We start from the raw sequence: 18922 nt of genomic DNA on the forward strand, positions 1-18922 counted from the left end.
CGGGCATACGATGCTGCAAGGCGCCTGCACGATTCACGATAGGGTCAATAGGGCGTAAGCAAGCTATCAAAACCTGTAAACGACTACAGTCATGTATTTCCCATGCACTATGTTGCTCTTTGATAAGAGGCTGCTTAGAGTGGCGCGAGCAGGTTTCGGAGCCATATAGACCGATGACAACTGTTGAATTTGGATGAGTTGTTGTACAACCAGGCCATGTATGACTCTCGCGTGTGTCACTTTTGTCTTTACATTGTGGGCAAGCCAAGGGAACTGCAAACGCCGCTACTTTCCACACTCGAGATGCAGGGTGGGCGCAAGCTGTCTAGTCAAACTCGTTGAGCAAGGTAGAAATAGAGCCGTCAGCACTAATAATAAGCTTGTTTAGTGGACAGGGAAAGCGCGCATAAGGGTATCTTTTTACGTACCTGAGAGTTGACTGTGTTCGGTGAGCACACCGCTGTTCCGCTGCTTCCGGGTTCTCCAAGTACACCTGTTCAAAGTTGCCTCTAGGGACCATGCGTCACGACGCCAAATACGACCATATTGAAAGAGCGCTCCTACTTAACATTACTAAGGTACCTTTCTGTGTGAGCAGTGCGACGCAATCTGATTGACAAGTCGATGCTGCTTGTTACATGTTACGCATCCTCTTGATGGCTCGCACAGTTACATGCTCGGCATCGGTGTCACTTTTGTTGCCCAAGGCCGAAGAAGCTAATAACATGTCATCTGTATAGCCTGGTTGATTGCGAAAATTGACGCACGACTCCGTCTAGTGTGCCACTCCCTTCGGGACTCGTGCACGGCAAGGCAGGCAGGGTCCACTGGGGTAGTAGTTAGGAAAACTTACCACATCAAGGTTGCATGGATAATACTCGATCATAATACACACACACAAGTCACAAATCATACCACAGAGAAAAGGCTTTTGTGCGACCGGCAGCTGTGAGGCCGCAATAACAATTATACTATACAACGAATACCTCAGTTCGAAGATGGGGACCAAGAATGAAGAGAGTTGTCTCCCAGGCGATGCTGCTAAGCGTCGCTATATGGATATGTATGCATATCCAACAAAAGGTCGAGCGTTTTCGGGGTGCCCAAAATGACTCCGTACAACGCCTTCAGTCGTGACATCGTAACGACACTGTGTAAGAGGTATCATTTGCTTGCAAAACCAAAATCGCTACTCCAAAAGTGAAAAGGAAACAAGTATGTAAAGGAAAACAATGGGCGTTGCCCGGCATGAGAAGACGACTTGGGTCTGGCAGCAAGCTAAAGAAGGTAAAAAGCAGGTGAATGCTGCGACTACTCATCCCAATTCACCAGACTGTTACCGTTGTCTTGGTCGTTGGCCGAGTGGTCGTCAAAGGCTTGAGCATATCCAGCACCTTGGAAGTCAAAGAATGATTCGTAATCGGGGTTTCCGGGAGTGAGGAAACCGTCAGTGGAATAGAAGCTATCGGAAATGGAAGTGGGTAGCGCCGATGAGTCGTCAGATAGAGATTCCACCTTGAGGTTCAGGCCAGACGATAGTGTCTGAGTGGAACCGGGAACGCTCTCGGAAACGTTGACAGCATTAGATGTTCGCGTCACCTTGTTAGGATTGTAGGTGTAGGTGGGAGCAAAGGGCTGAGGCAGGTTCTCACTGCCAGCCATAAGCGTAGCGGTGCGTGCATCGTTGGGGTCAAGGAATGATCCGAGGAACTGCTGCGACTCGGGCGGCATGGATAAAGTTAAAGGATTGGTGCCAAAGACCTGGGAATTAAAAGGGTAGCTTGCTGAGCTGAAGGGGTACGAAGAAGGACTGGTAGAGTCGCTGGACGGCTGCTGGGCGTCGGCGACGGAGCCATCAGCGGGAGAAGATGACTGAGTAGCAGGCGAGTGCGTCAGCGATGGTTGGGAGGATTGCTCGGCAGACTGATTCTGGTTCTGGAAAGCTTGAGGAGGCAGAGACATGCTTCGGTTGACATCAGTCTGTGGAGTTGTGGCGGTTGCGCTCGGTGGCTGAGCTGAGTGATCAAACTGCGAGGAGGCCTGGGGAAGCTGAATCGAAAGGGCACGCTGGTGCGACTGGGTCCGTTGAGGGACATGATAGGGGGACTGCCGATAACCCTGTTGGGGCTGAGTGGTAGTGGGGCTGAAGGACTGAGTCTGCTGAAAGCCTTGGGGGGAGGAAGGAGCGAATTGCTGGGGTGGCAGCATGGTGGGGCTCAGCCAATTGTTTGCGTGTGGAAAAGCGCCGGCGGTGGATGGGAACTGAGCCCCAAACTGAGGAAAAGTGGGGCTCTGGTTCTGGTACTGCGACATGAACATGTTTCGCACGCCGTGCTGGGTTGCAATGTAGTCATGGAGCTTCTTGTTAAACATGACCGACGTGGTGTGCAGGTGCGCGTTGAGGCGCTGGTACTGGGTGGGTAAGTCATCGTCTTCTTCTTCATACATTTCTTCATTGATGACATCCTGCTCAGTAACACGCAGTGCACGGCCTGTGCGCTTCTTGTGAATCTCAGAAGCTCTACGCGCAGACTCGATGCGAGCCTCCAGGCTGCGATCGCTGCGGCGCGAGGCGGCAATGTAAGCGCTGTATAGGATCAGCACGTGAATTTTGTGCAAAGCAGACTTGGGACGACTAACCGCTCCTGGTTCTCCTCGTGGGTCCGCTCCGTCTTGACCGGGCGGGCGGCGGTGAAAGTTCGACGCTCAGCAGGCATGGTGAGGTCCAGAGTAGGTGGTGAGGACTGGCAGTGATGATGGCAGTTGTAGTGTGCAGCAGGCAGACGGTGGTGGTATGGCGGCAGTGGGTGGGGTAAGCTTCAACCAGGATCCGAGCGTGGGCAACGACAACCAGGTTGAGTTGATGGGCTGTGGGACAGTTCGAGGGGTACGTCTAGCAACGACTTCGACTGTGAGGAGCAATTGGAAAAGCAGGAGACGAAGAGAGGTGGGCGAGCCAAAGTATGTATGCTAAGGGAGAGGGGAAAAAGTGGCGACTGTGCAGGGTGGGCGGGCGGCGCACAATGTGAGGGCGGAGCAAGGAGATGGGCCGAAAAAGAACGGAGCTAGAGGCGCTCACGTATCGCGACGACAGGGTTCGGACAGCAGCACGCTAGATGCAGATACGCGACGAGTGACGTGAGGCAGTGCGATGGGGGGCTAGAGGGGCCACGGATGCACAAAGGGCTGAAGGTTAGTGCAGATGAAAGGGTCTGATGCTGGGGTGGGAGCGATCGGACGTCGTGAGTGGCTTCGATGAGAGAGTTCTGAGAAGCGGGCCGGGGAGTTTAGGCCGGGATCATCAGGCTGCGGATGCTAGTGGACAATGAGGGGGGATGCGTGGTGTAATGGTACGGCGACAGCTGTAGTGTCAAGCAGCAGCGCAACAAATTGGCAGCGCGCGAGGAAGCCAGGAATAGGGGGGGGGGGAAGCAGACAGCAGGCTGAGCAGACGAGGGCGGTGGTGGCTTGCGTGGGTATGTTATAACGACGAGGGAAGAAGCAAAGGCATGTGCTTTTGCCAATTGAGCACACGTCGAGGGGTTTTGGCCAAGGGACTGTGTACTGTGCCAGCAGTAACCAGGTGCCAGGTGCCCGCAGCCAGCAGCCAGCAGCCAGCAGTCAGCAGTCAGCAACCAGCAACCAGCAACCAGCGCCCATGCCACCCAACTGCAGCGGGCGGCCCAATAGCCGGCACCTTGAGAGAGGGCGCGCGGGTCGGCGAGTTGGGTGGAACAGCAGCAGACTGGGCTGGGTGGGCTGGTGGACTGGGTTTGGGCCTAGCCCGGCGCCATGCTCAATGGCTGCGCGCTGCGTAGGCCCTCGGCGCTCGTAAGCAATACAGAGAGCACCACCACGGCCACCATCACCACCACCATGCCTGCTCGCCTGCCCGCCTGCCCGTCGGCCTCCCTGCGTGCTGGCGGCCAAGCATGCTATGCTAGTACCCATGCGCCATCTCCCGCTGCTGTGGGAGCAAAACGTCGGTGCGGGTTCGGGGGGACAGGCTGGCTGGCTGGCTGGCTCGCGGACCAAGGCGGTGGATGAGGAAAGTTTTCTTGGGCAGCCCTTCACTCTCGCTCACTGTCGCTGTCGCTGTCGCTCGTTGTCTGCACCGGTCAGCCAGGGCCAACAAATTACACCGTACCTGACTATCCACCTGCTTGTTTGGTTGTGCACGAGGCCGCCGAGACGAGACGTGGGCCGGCTATTGTCGCGAGGGAGAAGGAAAGTTTGAAAACGAGGGCACTGCGATCGAGATCGCCATCGCGATCGCAGGTGAAGGAGCGCAGGAGCTTCCACAAACTGCTGAGCCAGAGCCAAGCACAGGGCTGGTCGGATAAAAAGGCCAGCAACGCACAACGCGGGCCAACAGCACGTCGCCGGGGCTATCCTGGGCCTACACCCGCTGTCCGTGACATCCGGCGCGCGTGGGTTGTGCTGCGAGGTGCTGCTGCTGGTGCTGCTCGAATGCTGTCGACTGTATGGACTGTGTCCCTCAAGCTCCTCAATGCCACACCACTCACAGTCAGCGCTTGTACCTAGCGGGGAAAATGCGCGATGAATTAAGGGCCGCCCCAACGTCCAAACACATCTACGTCACCCGTTGTCACAATCCTGCCCCTACCCCTCGACCCCATCCACTCCCACTCCCATCGCTATCGCCATCGCCAGCCGGCAGTCCTACGCGAGATCGCGATGGCGCGGCACCCTCAATCGGCATCTCCAATCTATCCACATGACTGGCGATCGCTCATGCCCAGCAAATAAGGACCGCTCTGCCCGCCAGCTCAAGGGACTGGGGCAGATACGCGAGTTGTCACATCGGGCCTAGCTCCGATCCCATCGAACCCCCAGCAAGCCCAGGACCAAGCTCGGGACCACGACAAAACTCTGCTGGCAGCTTGTGCAGGCTGATCCTCCAATAGCATTCAGTCTAGTCGTTGGTAGCAGTACATAGTGCCAGTAGCAGCGGCAACAGTCGCCGACTACTTGGAATATGTACTTACGAATACTTACGTGCAATCCGCCAGTACGTCAACCGTCGAAAACAGCGTCTCTGCTCTACTATGCCTACAACTCCTTCTGGCCCTCCGCACTTTTGTTGCCATGGCATTCCACTATCCTGCCGTAGAGTACCAGACAAAACCCTGGCCTAGCACGCGCCACGACACAAAAAAGCCTGCTCTTGTCCCGGCAGCCCATACACCCTGGCAGCCCCCGAGGGTTCACTCACCATGGATGTATGTGACGATTGGCGAAATCTGGGTTTAGATTCGGGTCGCGCAAAAGCCTGCTATTTGTCACTTGAAACAGCATCCAGAAGCCCTCAGAGCCACCGACGTCACGTAGCGTGGGCTTTCCGCCGCCTGTGCGCCCCGCCGTGCACCGCCATTGCCAGATCGCCGGGGTGCTGCTAATTGCGGCCTGTCAAACATCATCTCACATCCGCCGCCCTTCCAAAGCCTAGCCACCCCTTGGCCGCACCATGGCTCACCCAGATCAGATCTCAGATGCAATATTTCCGTCGTAGATCCCATCGTCTGGAAAATCGCCCGAGCAACCAATAGCAACTCCAGTTCCACGCTATCGCCAATCTCGCATCGATCGCCTTGTAGCCCGCGAGACAATACTCGGTCTGCCACCAAAGCCAACAGCACGGGAGTCTTTGCGCCTCAAGCAAGCCTGCCGACTAATCTTGACCATGGTCAAGTTGCTTCTTTTGCACCCACTTATTCTCAAGAAATCTCGTCTCAACCAAAATCCTTCCCTCTCTCAACTTGGCCTATCGACGTCGCTCTCTCTTCCGCATTCAACAAGCCTCATGTCCTGTAAGCGTGACGCTGTGAGTAATCATACAAAGTTGAACCCATCCACAGGGGACGCTGCCCAAAGCCGCGCCGCACGAATTGAGTTCAGCACATGTTTAGCTGCATGATCTTGCATTCAAACCAGCTGCAATAGTGTAACAGCAATTTTCTTCCTATCAGATATTATCTTGGCTGCACTAGGCTCCGCGGAAGACATTGTCAACGTGCTTTCAACAACAAGGCGGCACCTAACTACAACGCCTGAAGCCCTCTCCTAGAATGTTCTTATTGCGATTGATAGCACCAAGGCTGCAATATAACTCGGCGCAGCGTTCGAGATGAACAGTGTCAAGAAACATGGGGATTGATGCGGCAAGTAGAGCGCTCACATCAGTGCGGTACTACTTACTCACAGCTTCCCTTAATTCCATCCCTTGCATTCTTGGGATGCGATTATTTCCGTGCGAACACATCTTGCTATGGCTGTATGCAGCCGACCGACACTTGCATCATTTCCTACCAGATACCAGACACATCAATTACATACGCCTTACTTCACCGCCGCGCCAGCAGTCCCAGCGCGCTATGGCACGGTTGTTCATGCTCAGGGTAATCTGTTACGGATAGACACGCCGCCCCAGCCTCCTACGCATGTACGCGCCAAGTCAGGGCCGATCTTTCTATCCGAAGCTGACAGGGATCCACCACCCTTGGTGTTCGAATTACTTACATGCATTGTGATTATGGGACAATTCTTACATGCTAGGTTCTCTCTTCGGTGCTTTCACAGAAACACTCCGCGGGGTATTGTGGCAGGGCTCCGCACGGACTTCCGTTCTGTCGGTGGTATAGCCTGGCTGTCCAATCACAACCCTTCTCTACTACCCCTCTTTGGGAGCTTATCGTCCCTTCTTTCGCATTGAATCCATTCATCCCCCCAGGATCCAGCACAGGCTCATATCAGTGGACGGATGATACACATGCCACGTTCATTAGCCTCTTGTAACCCTGCACACCCACCGGTTCACAGTGGCCCGGGGAGCGCTTCCTGAAGATCAGTGTCAAATCACAGGCAAGTGTGCTACGCTTGACAATGCATGGCGCACCAAAAAAAATCGCATATGGGGGTACTCAACGGTTTTCCTACAAATGCCTTTAACCGTTGGCTACGACTAGAATGTCATCATCCCAGTTCAGCCCAAGGAGGGTGGGTGTTCTGTCATGTTCGCCTTGAACGTCCCGTACTGCCCCACTTTTGGTCTCTATTCTATTCCCACTCGACTCCACTTGGAGAAATGTCCCGATCATCTTTTGATCAAGAATCGCGTGTTTTTTCTCTCGCATTCTATATCGATATTGATTATTGCGAAGCCGCGACTGCTCATCTGCCAAGCCGAGTCATCTTGCACATTGGCCTTGTCACAGCCCCGTACTTACACTACTCTGGTTAGCGCACTCTTGTTTTCAGAGACTGTTCACAAAGACCCTGTACGTCGGAGCGATAATCTCCCGTGGCGCCGAACGCGCCACCTCGGGGGCATATAACCGAAGGGTCCGACACCCAAACACCTTACCATTCCCCTGTACGTAGACCAATTTGTGCGAATAAGTGGGCTCCGATAACCGCCGGCTGGCCGTTGTACGCAAATAATGGCATGTTTCTTACACAGTAGAACTAGGTGTAAGCAGAAAGACCTGACGACGATCTGGAAGCGGAAGTACATTAGCGGGGAGGAGATGGCAATTACTAATAAGTAGAGTTCTAGATCTAGAGACAGGGGATTGATGAAACCTTTGGGGATCCGATTGACACCCCTTGGTTGCATACTTAGTGAAGCGAGGGCTGTCTGCTGTCCATTGAACTCCCTGTGGTTTTATTGGACGACAGTCCGGAACGCCTTCCGACTGTCCCTGGTCCTCTCTCCTTCCGCACTATGTCGGTTAGGCCCCAAAATCTGCATCCCACCCTAGACAGCCCTTCTTTTCTGCGATCAATGAATGGGGCAGGGAGAGGTTTTGGTGGCACTACCTTTCTTGAGTTGCATCGTCCTAATTTCATGGGCTTGCGTGTACTCAGGGGTAGTGGCCTCTGAAAGTCCCTGGATATCACACGAGAAGTGGGGAAAACCGGGGTTTTCATGCTTCTTTACTGGTGTCATTGTGTGTTAGTACTCTCCTGCACATAAATTCCATACCATCTGGCTATCACTTTGATGGAACGCCTTAGCTTCATTAATCCACTCCGTAGCCTCACATTCGCCTCCCATCTAGAATCTATCACTCGCCTTGCGTTACTTTCCACCTCGTGAATTCAGAAAAGGACAAACATCTACAACTATATTCTTCCCTCTGAGATCTTACACAAAGACTAATCGAAGATTTCGCGGGCGGGGCAAGCCCGACACGAAAGAGCCCTCTTCCCTTTCACAAAAAAGAACATTCACTATTCAGTCTTAAATCGTAGTTTCATCCCTCGCTTTCTCGACACACCGCAACCCGCTCCAACCCTTGAGATCTGTTGTCCTGCACCAGATCTACACGAAAGCCTGTAGTATCATAGATGCATAAAGGGAGGTTGCGTTGGTGCAACATACGAAGACGATACACTTTTGGTCTGCAGACCAAGGGTAAGCTATTAATCTGGCATATGCTTGATTGGGTTCTTTTGATTGTATCAGCCGACATCTATGCAAATTGATTTTTGGGAATCTTGATTGGGTTGATGGTTATTGTATTGTTGCCCCCTAATTGTGCTGGCCCTAGTGTATGTCCTGTTCACACTTGCCGGTCTTTATTTTTTTCTCAATCAATGTTCGCACTATGAGGTTCAAATCTCGTGGGCTTTGCCATCTGCACACCACTTCTCGGGGAAGTTGGTAAAGCGTAGAGTGGTACGTGTAGTGTTGCCATAGATGGCGTCGTATACATATGCACCGACGATCCAGTGCCCCAATTCTCTATTTGGGTAGTTCATGATTCTGGCAATCTTGTGTTTGTGTTGACGTGGAGGGAAACGTGTAGATGAGACTGGTTTCCCAAGTTGGGGGTCTGAGATGCCCTTGGCAGGCTGTGTGATAATGAGGTGTGGCTGACGGGCTGTTGATTTGTGGTTGATTAGAGATAATTGTGGTAATCTGGGCTCTGACGAGGATTCCGCTAAAGCGGTATCGAGGTCTAGATTTGTTTGATTGTGACTGATTGTATGCGATGGTCTGTGGGTATAGTCGGTCTCGGGGACGATGAAGGTGTTGGTTCGCGTGATTTGAGTTGGTTTGGTTATATTAATTGGGTTAGATGAAGACACCTTGAGATATTTAAGTAATCGAGATCAATACAAGGCAAAGGATGTTTTGTTTCGTGCTGGTGGAGTGATGTAATATTTGCAATGGCTCTCTCGAAGATCACGGGACGCATGCAGCGTGAAGTCCCATGTAGAGTCAGAATGGCAGTCGCCCAAGATACATATCAAATAACGGATCGACCATCAATCGCCTCGATAGCTGCTACGCAGCAAACTAGTCTCTTGAAGGCTTCTGTGTACAAGATACTTCTCTCCCTCAAGTTCATACTTAATTCACCAACATCTCCTTGTATACGACCCCAATAAATAGTCCGACTTGAAAAGATTTTACCGCTCAACTTTCAAAGCATTGCTCTATTCTATAATTAACTCTCTAGCCCCATTATTTATGATGATTTTGTACCCGATACATATCCCTTCTAGTACCAAAGTGCTCAGCCTAATATTCCAGTCTCCCTTACTATCATTACACCCATCGCCTCCCTCATTTTCCTTACTGTCCCCTAAACCCCCTATTCTCCACTGGAATGCCATCGCCATTCCCCTGCCCTCAATTCCCCGCACTTCATACATACATCAGCAGCGTGGAAAACAGCCGACCCCTACAGCAGCACTCTCCGTCGCCAAACCTTTTCAAGTGTAAAACGAAAAACAAAACCCCCCACAACTTATCTGTTCTCTTTGTACAAGATGCAATATCAACTAGCTATGCGTCCGCAGTCCAAGACACTCCCTCGTTTCGTGTCTGACAGGGAAAACTTTTGATTTTGTGGAGAAATTTGTACTAGTGAGGTATTACTAGGATAGTGAATGTATGCGTTAGACACTGTTGTATTTCTTTCTTTTTTTGGCGGCCTCGGAGGTTGATTTAAGATGCTTGGCTGACGAGTGCGCACTTGTCTTCTACAACGAGTAAAGTGTTTTGTAGAATTTGATACTGTAGAAGGTATGTGGGTATGTGTATGAGCATGATGTAAATTAGAGATAATGTTATAGAGTTCACTGTCATTAAGATGGTCGGTCCCAGATGCCATACCTGCACAGCTACCATTACGATGCTGTGATAATCCGATACAAAATCTATCCAAATCATGCTGGAAGATATAGCAGGATTTGATATAGAAGGAAAGACTACGGATGCTTGTGTTATTAAAGAATGATAAGCAGATGCTAATGATTTACAGTACGGCACTGGCGTGTTCGTAAATCGATTGACTATCCAACAGGATCATTTTGTCTTCACCTGGCCTGATGTAATGTCCCGTTCCTACACGTTTCACCAAGCATGACGCTACTCCGTCGACATTGGACTACTCTGCACTATGATTCCCATGTATTGCTGCCTCACTGTCAAGTCAACAGCATTGTACGCTCATTGAGATGACGCGGTCCAGGGATCTATACTCCGGATTCGAAAATTTCCTCTTTTAACAGCTCGTTAGTTCTTGTAGAATTGACAGTGGCAAGAAGAACCAGAAGAACGGTAACATCGACCCATGTGGAGTCTGGCCTCAAGCACCAAAGTGTTGCACCAGGGTTTGTGTAAGGAACTAACACTGCTCTGTTGTACATGTCGCTTTCATTTTCTCTCACATTTTAGTTGGGTTGCAAGATCATCCCAGACAGTAGCACAGAATGTGACGAGTTTCATTCTTGATGTTGCACATATTGAAATTAATGCGCAATGGTGAACATGTCACGCTCAAAGAACAGAAAAAATACTTAATTGAGAAATGAGATCCAGAAAACACATCATCGAGTTATGCAGGAAAAAACGGTATTTTCGCCACAATGGGTATCCAGATTGGGCGATATGGATACCAATACTTTATTCCAATATTGTTCCATGGACGTACAGCAATATAAGAGGTTAGGGTGCCTAAAAATAATGTACCACATGACACCAACACGGCGCACCACCCCACTCGACCATCACGCCCTCACGCTCACTTTCCTTGGTTTGCACTCACGGAATCGGGTTACTGCCTGCGCCTGCCGTCTGCCGCCAATGCCAAGCGTATTGCCGTGTCTGCAAACGGCCAACAGCCTCGCCATAAACAATACTTCTGTCCCCGCTCACCTTGATTGCTTTGCTTCCTTCACGACAACCACCGAAATTATCGCTGCCGCTGCATCAATTTCAACGCGATAACATCTTCAAACTTTAGAGTTAATCGACCCTCAATTTCGATACCCTGATCAGCTCTATCGCCGTCATCATGTTTGGCTCCAAGATACTCGCGGTTGCTGCGCTTGCGCTGGGTGTCGTCGCTCACGAGAGTACGTACCTTTCTATTTGTTCACAAAAAAACACTTCCCCAGCCACCTACTATCAATAACCACACCACAAACTGACATAATCCCCCCCAAAGCTACTTGTCCAGCACCCACAACCGTCACCATCACCGTCACGCACTCTATTACCCGGCCTGGACCGCCACCAACGCCTTCGGGCTCATATGCGCCTCATCCTCCTCCTGCTGAATCGGTTGTAGCGCCTAGCGTGAGCAGCGTTGTCAGTATCACTAGCGCTGTAACGCCCCATGAGCCTATTCCTACTTCAGAGACTGCTGCACCCTCTGGCCCGGCTCCAAGTATTGCTCCATCAGCGCCACTTGAGAGTTCTCCCGCCGCCTCTGGTGCTACTACTGTACCTGTCATCGTCGCGCCGTCCGCCGTTGTGCCGTCTGCCTCTTCAACCGTCGAAGCGCCACCAGCCTCGAGTCCTGCCCTCCCAGAGGTTACTACGAATGCAGCTGCTATTGCTGCGCCCTTGACTGGCCTGGGCTCGCTCTTCGCTATTGGCGCTGCAGTCCTAGTTGCCGTCGTCTAATAAAACTATGTGCATACTCGAAACCAAGTTCGATTTCGGATTGGGAGAGAAAAATAAAATAAACAAACGACTTTTATGCCTTCATGTTCACATTGGAGGTCGGGGTGGCCTATGATAATGATGCGGGGGTTTTCTTCGGCGGGCTAGCTATCCGTCGTGAACCGCGCTTTTTACGACTACCAATGCCCCACATTCACGACTTCATACTTAATGTAATGGGTGGTTTCTAGGGGAGAAATGGGGTAATTAATCATTCGTCTGGTAGCTAATTCTACTATGGGATATATGTAGCTTCCGACGAAACTAATACAAAAACTTGATCATGTCATTATCTGTCTTCTTGTTCTTTGCCATCTACCTTAATCTGCTTACTTCACTATACGTGATCGCAATTTCAGTAGCTTCTTCTTCTTCTCGTTTGAAACATCCAAGTATGCAAGTCAGTCTAGAATTTCTCTTTGCTATTCTCTTCTATCATCCCGTTGGGCGAACAACTATACTAGACAAAAGCTCAAGCAAATGCAAAAGAATGAACAACAGTTACAAGATACTTTACGCCCATATCTCTCACCAAAAAAAAACAAAACAGCCAGAGCAATGGTATGATATAATTATACATTTCCACCTCGTCCCCCAGTCTTGCAATAGCGTAATATACTCTTGCTCCTCATTCCAATGCTCAGACCCCGGATCTCCATTCCCTTCAGAACAGAGCCAGGTAATAAGGGAGCGTACGAGCGAGTGTTGAACGCACTCCCCCTCCTTCAACCTCTCAATCTCTACCAATAAAACTCCGAGATATGTATGTCCTCAACTATTTATACCTCGTCCTCAACTCATCAATCTCACGTTGAAACTTCTCCATATCATCAAGGATATTACTCGAATTACTCCTCGATTCCTCCCCCTTCTCAGCAGCCGCATTGGCGCTCTCATTAGCCCCCAGCACACGCTCTTTCTCGTCAACAGGCGAATACAACGCATATTCATTCTCTCCCTTTTCATCCACAGGCGGGTACGCGCGGCGTAGCGAGCTCTCACTCGCCACGCTGGTGCGCCGGTTTTCAGTGCTCGTGCGGCGGAACTCGGTGCTTGTGCGGCGGCTTTCGGTGGGAGAGGTGGAAGAATACGGGTATGGGCGTTGTTGGTCGAGGCTTGAGCGGTTGGATTGGCGGCGCCGTGGGGGAGGGGGAGGAGGCATGATGCTGCCTGTGCTTCCGCCTGAGACGTTCCGTTGGGCGTTGCGGGTTGAGGAGACGGATGAGGTGCGGTGCATGCTCGGGGCTGGTGACGGGGCCTCGGAATCTAGAGCGTTTCGGCGAGGAGAGGGGGGATCGGGGATGGAGCGCGGTATTCGGGCTGAGCTGGAGGACTGTGCTAGCTCCGTGCTGGAAGAGTTTGTGCTTGAAGCGCCTAGGTTCGCAAGTCGCGCGCCGTACCGAGAGGGTGGGGGAGGAGGTGGTGGTGACTTTGCGCTCGACATTGGGTCATGGTAGGTCGATGTTGGGGTTTGCGGGGCTTCGATAGAGTGTTGTGAGGATATTGTGAGGTTTGAACTGCTGCGCGACCGGTTTCCCGTAGTGATCGTCTTCAACTGACTGTGTCTCCGAGCTATTGGTACAGGTGGAGGGGTCTTTTTTAGCTTCGCCGGATCTTCCGCAGATTTGGGAGCGTCGCTTGGTTTTGGTGGTGTCGGCTGTGATTGCAGCGGCGACTGCTGCTGGGCCATCGGAGACGACGGAAACGGCTTACTCGCATCTGAGCTGTTTGTCCAGCTAATACTTGCTGGCGCTACAGGCTCAGTTGCTTCAAATTGGTCAAACGGAACTGTCTGTGGCTGTCTCGGTGTGACGAGCTTGCCATGACGATGCTTGGGCGCAGGTGGGGGTTGTTTCTTGCCCTTTTTCACTTCTGGCATCATCCCCACGCCCTCGTCCTCATCTTCGTCTGCTATATCATCTGAGGTTCGCGATGACGCAGCGTGTATCTCTTGTGCGTGCTCTGATATCGACTGTCGCGATACTGAAGAGCTGTCTGTGCTGCTGCTTTCAAATTGCGTACTGCTAGTTGAATGCGAGGCGCTTCCAGGTCGCGCAGACTGGCCGGAAGCACGCGGAGTAGGCATTCCAGTCATGAGCAGATTCTTGAAGCTCTCCACATCCAGCGAAGCTCTGTTGTTGCCTGGCGTTGGCCTTTGCGCATTCGTCCGTTCTTCCGTGCCGCTCTCGCCCTGCCGCGGTTCCAACGATGCCAGTGTTTTTGAGAACGGGTTCACGGGTGCATTGCCTGGTATAGGCGCTCCTTGTGATCCGCTCAAGTATGTTCTAGTACTGGGCAATGCGCCTGCTGTTACCAGGGCGTCTTTCCCAATCACCTGCGCATTGGCTTCGCCAGCGGTGATCGAGTGGTTGGTAAAGCCGGCGGGGTTCACCGGAGGCGGCGGGCTCGCAGGGCGACCTCCATGGCTTGCTCGCCGGGCCATGAGTTCGTTGAGCGTGACATTGTTGTCATCGTCGAAGTTGGGCGGCGGCGGGATGGTGGTAGTGGGAGAGACTATGCGTACAGACTTCTTCGTCTTTGTAGGCGCGGCGGCATCTTCGAGCACTGTAAGAAAATTACTCCTTCAATGCCAGCAGAAGCAGAACGGCAAGGCAAGGGAATACCATGGTCGCTGTCTCCCCGGCGAGCCTCGAGCACGCTGCTATCTGTGTTGATAAAGGAAGTCTGCGGTACGGGCGCGGGCCGAGGAAACGCTTGCGAGGCGCGAAAAGGGTTCCCGGACGACATGCTGGGACTAAAATCAATTCATTATGCTATGTACATGGAAAAGACTCGCAGGAGGCGGTAAGTGTAAGGCAGCCTGGAAGAGATGCCCCTGCTGGTGGTCGGGCCAGCAAGTCGATCATCGCCGACATGCACGCGTCGATCTGGCGGGACAGCGAACAACCCCCACCATCGCATCTCACCCTGTCATGTACGCCATTTGCGCCTACCAGCCAGCAAACAGGCGGTTCGGATGTCGCGGGTGGGCCTTGCACATGTATGTACATGTGCAAAGTTTGCACCAGAGAACAGTTATTTGCCAACGTGTGGTATCAGCTTCATCGTGTGCTGTCAATGTCATATATGTACTAGCAGCCACGACTGTAGCGCCGGCTATACAACGTCATACATCCAGTATGTATATAGAATGTCTGGTACACCCTGCGCTTGCTACGTATGACATACTGCCTAATCAATATACACATGCCATCCTGCCTGGCTGCCATACCATTTGCGCGCAAGGTTTCCTCCACTCTCTGTCGGCTGACTGAACGCAACCTTGGCCTTTTCAATCCTCATCCCATACAAGAAATTTGCTCTTGCGCAGTCAAGCAATCTTGTCGCAATGCCCTTTTTTCGATGCTGATTTGACGTCCATATGCGCGATATGCCTAGGATAGCCGGATCGGATTCATTGCTGATAGAAATAGATGAACTTTGAGCTGTGTCAGGGAGCTTGCAAGATTGCTCAGACGCAGTGTCTGAGTCAAGAGCTTGAAAGGCTTCCCAGATGCGCTCTGCTAAGCAAGCCCCCACACACTTGCTACCCCGGATGTAAAGATAGACTTTGAATCGATCGACAAGGGCAGGCTTGAGCTTGTCTGTCGCTGGCTTCTCGGCCTCGGTGGATACTGTTTCTCCAATCAGGGGGTCGGTGGCGGCCGACTGACACTTCTGGCTCCAGAGCTCTTCATCGGATATGGGAACAGCTGCAAGTTCGGTATTCACTATCTTCAGCACATCGCTCGCCCGGCTCCGCAGCAAAAGCGCATCTTTACGCCCGACCACTGCGATGAAGCTCCCGTCACTCCCACTCCATATTTCATTTTTTCTTAAACGCTGAACGAGCGCCTTTGTAAAGTCCATACCGCCGAGGTTTGTTGCATGGAACTTCTTGTGTAACGCTGCATCCTCCAGATTGGACGGTATGTATTGCATTCCACATGTCTTGCATGTTTTTCGTGTCTCTGAGGCCAAGTCTAGTTGCATCTGCACCATGGGCTTCTTTTTTGGTGGTAGCTTCGACGGGCTTTGTGCATTTTGGTTTCGTTCTATAAGCGGCTCTTTGCTAGTTATGGTAGCTTTGGATTGCTTCTTGAATATGGAAAATACAGGTCGACGTTTCTGGAGCGGCGGGGGAGAGCTGCGCGGTGCTGGTGACGATGGCGGACTAGACCGAGCTAATGCGTCTGAGAAGATGGCGGGTGACTCTTTTGGACTTGATGGCGGAGACGAAGATTCTTTGCATGCGGGCGAGGACTGTTGTAGGGTAGGAACAGCAGGAGGAGAGATCAGCACCTCGGTTTCAATACTCTCGACGCGTCTTCGCTTGGTGGGCGGTTCGTCGTAGAGTGAGCGTTTGTTTTGGCGCGAGTATGTCCTGACTACTTTCCTGGGTATTTATTAGCTTGCAAATGCTATGCTCAAATCCAAATACGTACTTCACTGCGAAAGACGACATTTCTGCGTTGTAGAGCAGCAATGGGATTCTGTCTGCGTGGTGAACCACCAACGCGATAGTAGACGCGTTTTAGCGCGACGCGCAAGTACCATGCCCACCCGACGTCACTCCCCCTCCCCCTCCTTCACATGTCGGGCTAGTCCGTCATTCGTTGAATGGCACGCTGTTATCTCGTGTCAAGAAATATAGAGCTAGGTTGGATATTTTTGACATATAGACTTTTGCATACCATGTTCAGGCTGTGAATGGCTGTGGTTTCTTTGGTTGCCTGACACTTCGAGTCATACGATGTCCTGTATTGGGAAGGTGCATCAGCCTTGAGCTGCTTCGTCATACTCGAAAGGAACGCTCTATATAATGTGTTGAGTCAAAACACTGACTCAGATAACATTCTCGCAAACCTCTCACCATACATGCCTATCTATTGCAGCTAGGCTCCTTAGTTTCCTGTTTGTTCAGCGATATGACTTTGGTCAACATGGCCGATCAACCAACCACGGCGCATCCCACCAGGATGCAAACTTCATTACAAAACTCAATCGCATCTGAGGGCACAGCATATCCTACCCCAATAGTAACAACAGAACGTCTGATAATCCGTCCGATGTATCTTCCAGACGCCCCATCGATGTCTTTACACGCCAACGACATACACGTCTCACAGTACATGACTCTCGCCTTTCCAAGCCCCTACACAATATCCAGCGCCGAGACATGGATCAACATGAATACTGTACTTCCATACCAAGAGGCTTTTGTTGTATGCGAGCGTTCGGCACCGGACGTTGTAATCGGAGGAGTCGGCATCAAGGCTGGCAGTGATATTAGCGCTCACACTGGCGAAGTCGGTTACTGGATTGCCCAAGCGCACTGGGGAAAAGGCTACATGACAGAGGTGTTGCAGGGATTCACAAGATGGGTGTTTGAAAACTGGGACAGGAATGGACAGCGTTTGACGAGGATATGGGGTGGTGTCTTTGCGGGCAATTTTGGAAGCATGCGATGCTTTGAAAAATCTGGTTACGCGCCTGAAGGCGTAATGAAGGGTCATTACCAGAAAAATGGCAAGGTACTAGATAGGCATCTTTTTGGCTTGACAAAACCCGATTGGGAAAAGACAATGGGCGAGGTGTCCGGCAAGTAATCCACCATAGTGAAGATTAGGGTGGTGGTGGACTTTGTTCTAAAACTTGTAATTGAATCGTACTTATTCTCCTGGCCGAGCAACGTACGCCTGTACCTGCATGAGAAGTATCTGAATTGGTATGCTGTGTCTTCCCCTTTTCAGAACGACACATTTTTCGTTTGCGTACTTGCTTCCTTCCACCAATACCTGTGCCTGTTCTTCTCCCAGCAAATCTAATAAGCTGTAGACTGCCACCTTTTTTCCTCTCCATGCGGTAGCATGAAACTCGAGCTCAGGAAAGTGTAGGCGAGGTTGCATGCGAGGCACTATAGGCCCTGAGTACCAGTGTGGCGATGTGTGCGTGACTCCTGGAGCAGCATGAGGATCAAGTTTCGACGCAAAGTTCTTGGCGAAGTAGCTTGACCACTTCTCTAACTCTGTTTTGTTCTCGTCTGAACGAACTTGTATATCATTGGCGCGCGTGCGCAGCGAACGAAAAATGAGCACACAGGACACATCCTCGACGTCCTCTATGTCTTCACTCCGGGGACTTGGAACAGGGACCAAGCGACCCTTAAATCCAAAGTACCAGGTTAAGCCGTCAGCAAGTCTCTTGCGCATCATTTCCAATATGAAGTCAGCCATATCTTCTCTCCAGACCATGTTCTTCAAATTATGCGCACTGAACTTTTCCCTCATGCGTGCGTTTAGCCCCTTCTCCCATGCTTTATTTTTGCTTAGATGTGCTGCAACTACATGTCTTCCCAAGAAGCGATATGGCGGGCCAAGATGTTTAGTGTCGGTTGTTAGTGAGACGGGAAGAAGCCATGGATCTTGGGTGGTTGGGTGAGGGCGTGGGTGGAGAGACGTCAGAAAAGCGACAGGAAGCGAGATCAGCGTTGAGCGACATTGACGCACAGGCGATGCTAAGGCATGGGCTGTGCAGTAGTCAGTAAGCAATCCTTGAGAGATATGTCATGGTGTCTTGTACCAAATGGATTCTCCCATAGTCTCTTCTGGAATGGCGTGAAGTTGGCTACATTTGGTCTTTCCTTTCTCTGCTCGAAACGCGACCTTTGTTTCAAGACCAGAGGGTCTAGCAACGGAGGTAATGGAAGGTCCTTTGCCTGCTTGTCCTTGCGGACGCGGACAGTCTGGTAATCATCTTTGCGCGTGGGGCCGAGGTCGTCACCTCTCAAAATGTGACCAGGAATGTGGGCGGAGCTTGCGCGGCATCGGGCCTTGGGATGCCGTCTGGCTAGGCTCAAGCATGACCCTGGGCGAAGGATCCATCTGCCTAGCATCGGGCAAGAAGAAGAAACAAGGTGAGGTTGATAGGGCTTTGGTT

At 51.6% G+C, this 18922-nt stretch overlaps 8 protein-coding genes across 8 annotated transcripts; 3 read left to right on the forward strand and 5 right to left on the reverse strand.

Moving 5' to 3' along the window:
• Nucleotides 1-1131: 1131 nt before the first annotated feature.
• Nucleotides 1132-3021, reverse strand: COCSADRAFT_273422 (uncharacterized protein). The gene is made up of 2 exons (XM_007697903.1): nucleotides 2641-3021; nucleotides 1132-2587 (listed from the first exon to the last, which is right to left on the reverse strand). The coding sequence occupies exons 1-2, from the start codon at nucleotides 2715-2717 to the stop codon at nucleotides 1312-1314; spliced, it is 1353 nt and encodes a 450-aa protein (XP_007696093.1). The 5' UTR covers nucleotides 2718-3021; the 3' UTR covers nucleotides 1132-1311.
• An 845-nt stretch (nucleotides 3022-3866) lies between these two features.
• On the forward strand, nucleotides 3867-4065 carry COCSADRAFT_33410 (uncharacterized protein). The gene has a single exon (XM_007697352.1). It carries the CDS (start codon nucleotides 3877-3879, stop codon nucleotides 4045-4047), a length of 171 nt encoding a protein of 56 aa, XP_007695542.1. The 5' UTR covers nucleotides 3867-3876; the 3' UTR covers nucleotides 4048-4065.
• Nucleotides 4066-7145: 3080 nt separating this feature from the next.
• Nucleotides 7146-7718, reverse strand: COCSADRAFT_273452 (uncharacterized protein). The gene is made up of 2 exons (XM_007697904.1): nucleotides 7303-7718; nucleotides 7146-7248 (listed from the first exon to the last, which is right to left on the reverse strand). The coding sequence occupies exons 1-2, from the start codon at nucleotides 7634-7636 to the stop codon at nucleotides 7244-7246; spliced, it is 339 nt and encodes a 112-aa protein (XP_007696094.1). The 5' UTR covers nucleotides 7637-7718; the 3' UTR covers nucleotides 7146-7243.
• Nucleotides 7719-8383: 665 nt separating this feature from the next.
• On the reverse strand, nucleotides 8384-9599 carry COCSADRAFT_350105 (uncharacterized protein; the record flags this gene model as incomplete). Its single annotated transcript, XM_007697905.1, has 2 exons — nucleotides 8384-9114; nucleotides 9573-9599. 2 exons carry the CDS (start codon nucleotides 9597-9599, stop codon nucleotides 8638-8640), a joined length of 504 nt encoding a protein of 167 aa, XP_007696095.1. The 3' UTR covers nucleotides 8384-8637.
• A 1430-nt stretch (nucleotides 9600-11029) lies between these two features.
• Nucleotides 11030-12271, forward strand: COCSADRAFT_187438 (uncharacterized protein). Its single transcript, XM_007697906.1, has 2 exons — nucleotides 11030-11391; nucleotides 11484-12271. The coding sequence occupies exons 1-2, from the start codon at nucleotides 11331-11333 to the stop codon at nucleotides 11942-11944; spliced, it is 522 nt and encodes a 173-aa protein (XP_007696096.1). The 5' UTR covers nucleotides 11030-11330; the 3' UTR covers nucleotides 11945-12271.
• Nucleotides 12272-12758: 487 nt separating this feature from the next.
• COCSADRAFT_134347 (uncharacterized protein) lies at nucleotides 12759-16507 on the reverse strand (the record flags this gene model as incomplete). Its single annotated transcript, XM_007697907.1, has 3 exons — nucleotides 16429-16507; nucleotides 15216-16379; nucleotides 12759-14562 (listed from the first exon to the last, which is right to left on the reverse strand). The coding sequence occupies exons 1-3, from the start codon at nucleotides 16446-16448 to the stop codon at nucleotides 12759-12761; spliced, it is 2988 nt and encodes a 995-aa protein (XP_007696097.1). The 5' UTR covers nucleotides 16449-16507.
• Nucleotides 16508-16962: 455 nt separating this feature from the next.
• On the forward strand, nucleotides 16963-17592 carry COCSADRAFT_81125 (uncharacterized protein; the record flags this gene model as incomplete). The annotated part of the gene is made up of 1 exon (XM_007697908.1): nucleotides 16963-17592. The coding sequence occupies one exon, from the start codon at nucleotides 16963-16965 to the stop codon at nucleotides 17590-17592; it is 630 nt and encodes a 209-aa protein (XP_007696098.1).
• Nucleotides 17593-17655: 63 nt separating this feature from the next.
• COCSADRAFT_167750 (uncharacterized protein) lies at nucleotides 17656-18878 on the reverse strand (the record flags this gene model as incomplete). The annotated part of the gene is made up of 2 exons (XM_007697909.1): nucleotides 17656-18512; nucleotides 18566-18878. 2 exons carry the CDS (start codon nucleotides 18876-18878, stop codon nucleotides 17656-17658), a joined length of 1170 nt encoding a protein of 389 aa, XP_007696099.1.
• Between the last annotated feature and the right edge of the window lie 44 nt (nucleotides 18879-18922).

The sequence above is a fragment of the Bipolaris sorokiniana genome (assembly GCF_000338995.1).
Source record: "Bipolaris sorokiniana ND90Pr unplaced genomic scaffold COCSAscaffold_2, whole genome shotgun sequence".
In the NCBI taxonomy this organism is placed as follows: domain Eukaryota; kingdom Fungi; phylum Ascomycota; class Dothideomycetes; order Pleosporales; family Pleosporaceae; genus Bipolaris; species Bipolaris sorokiniana.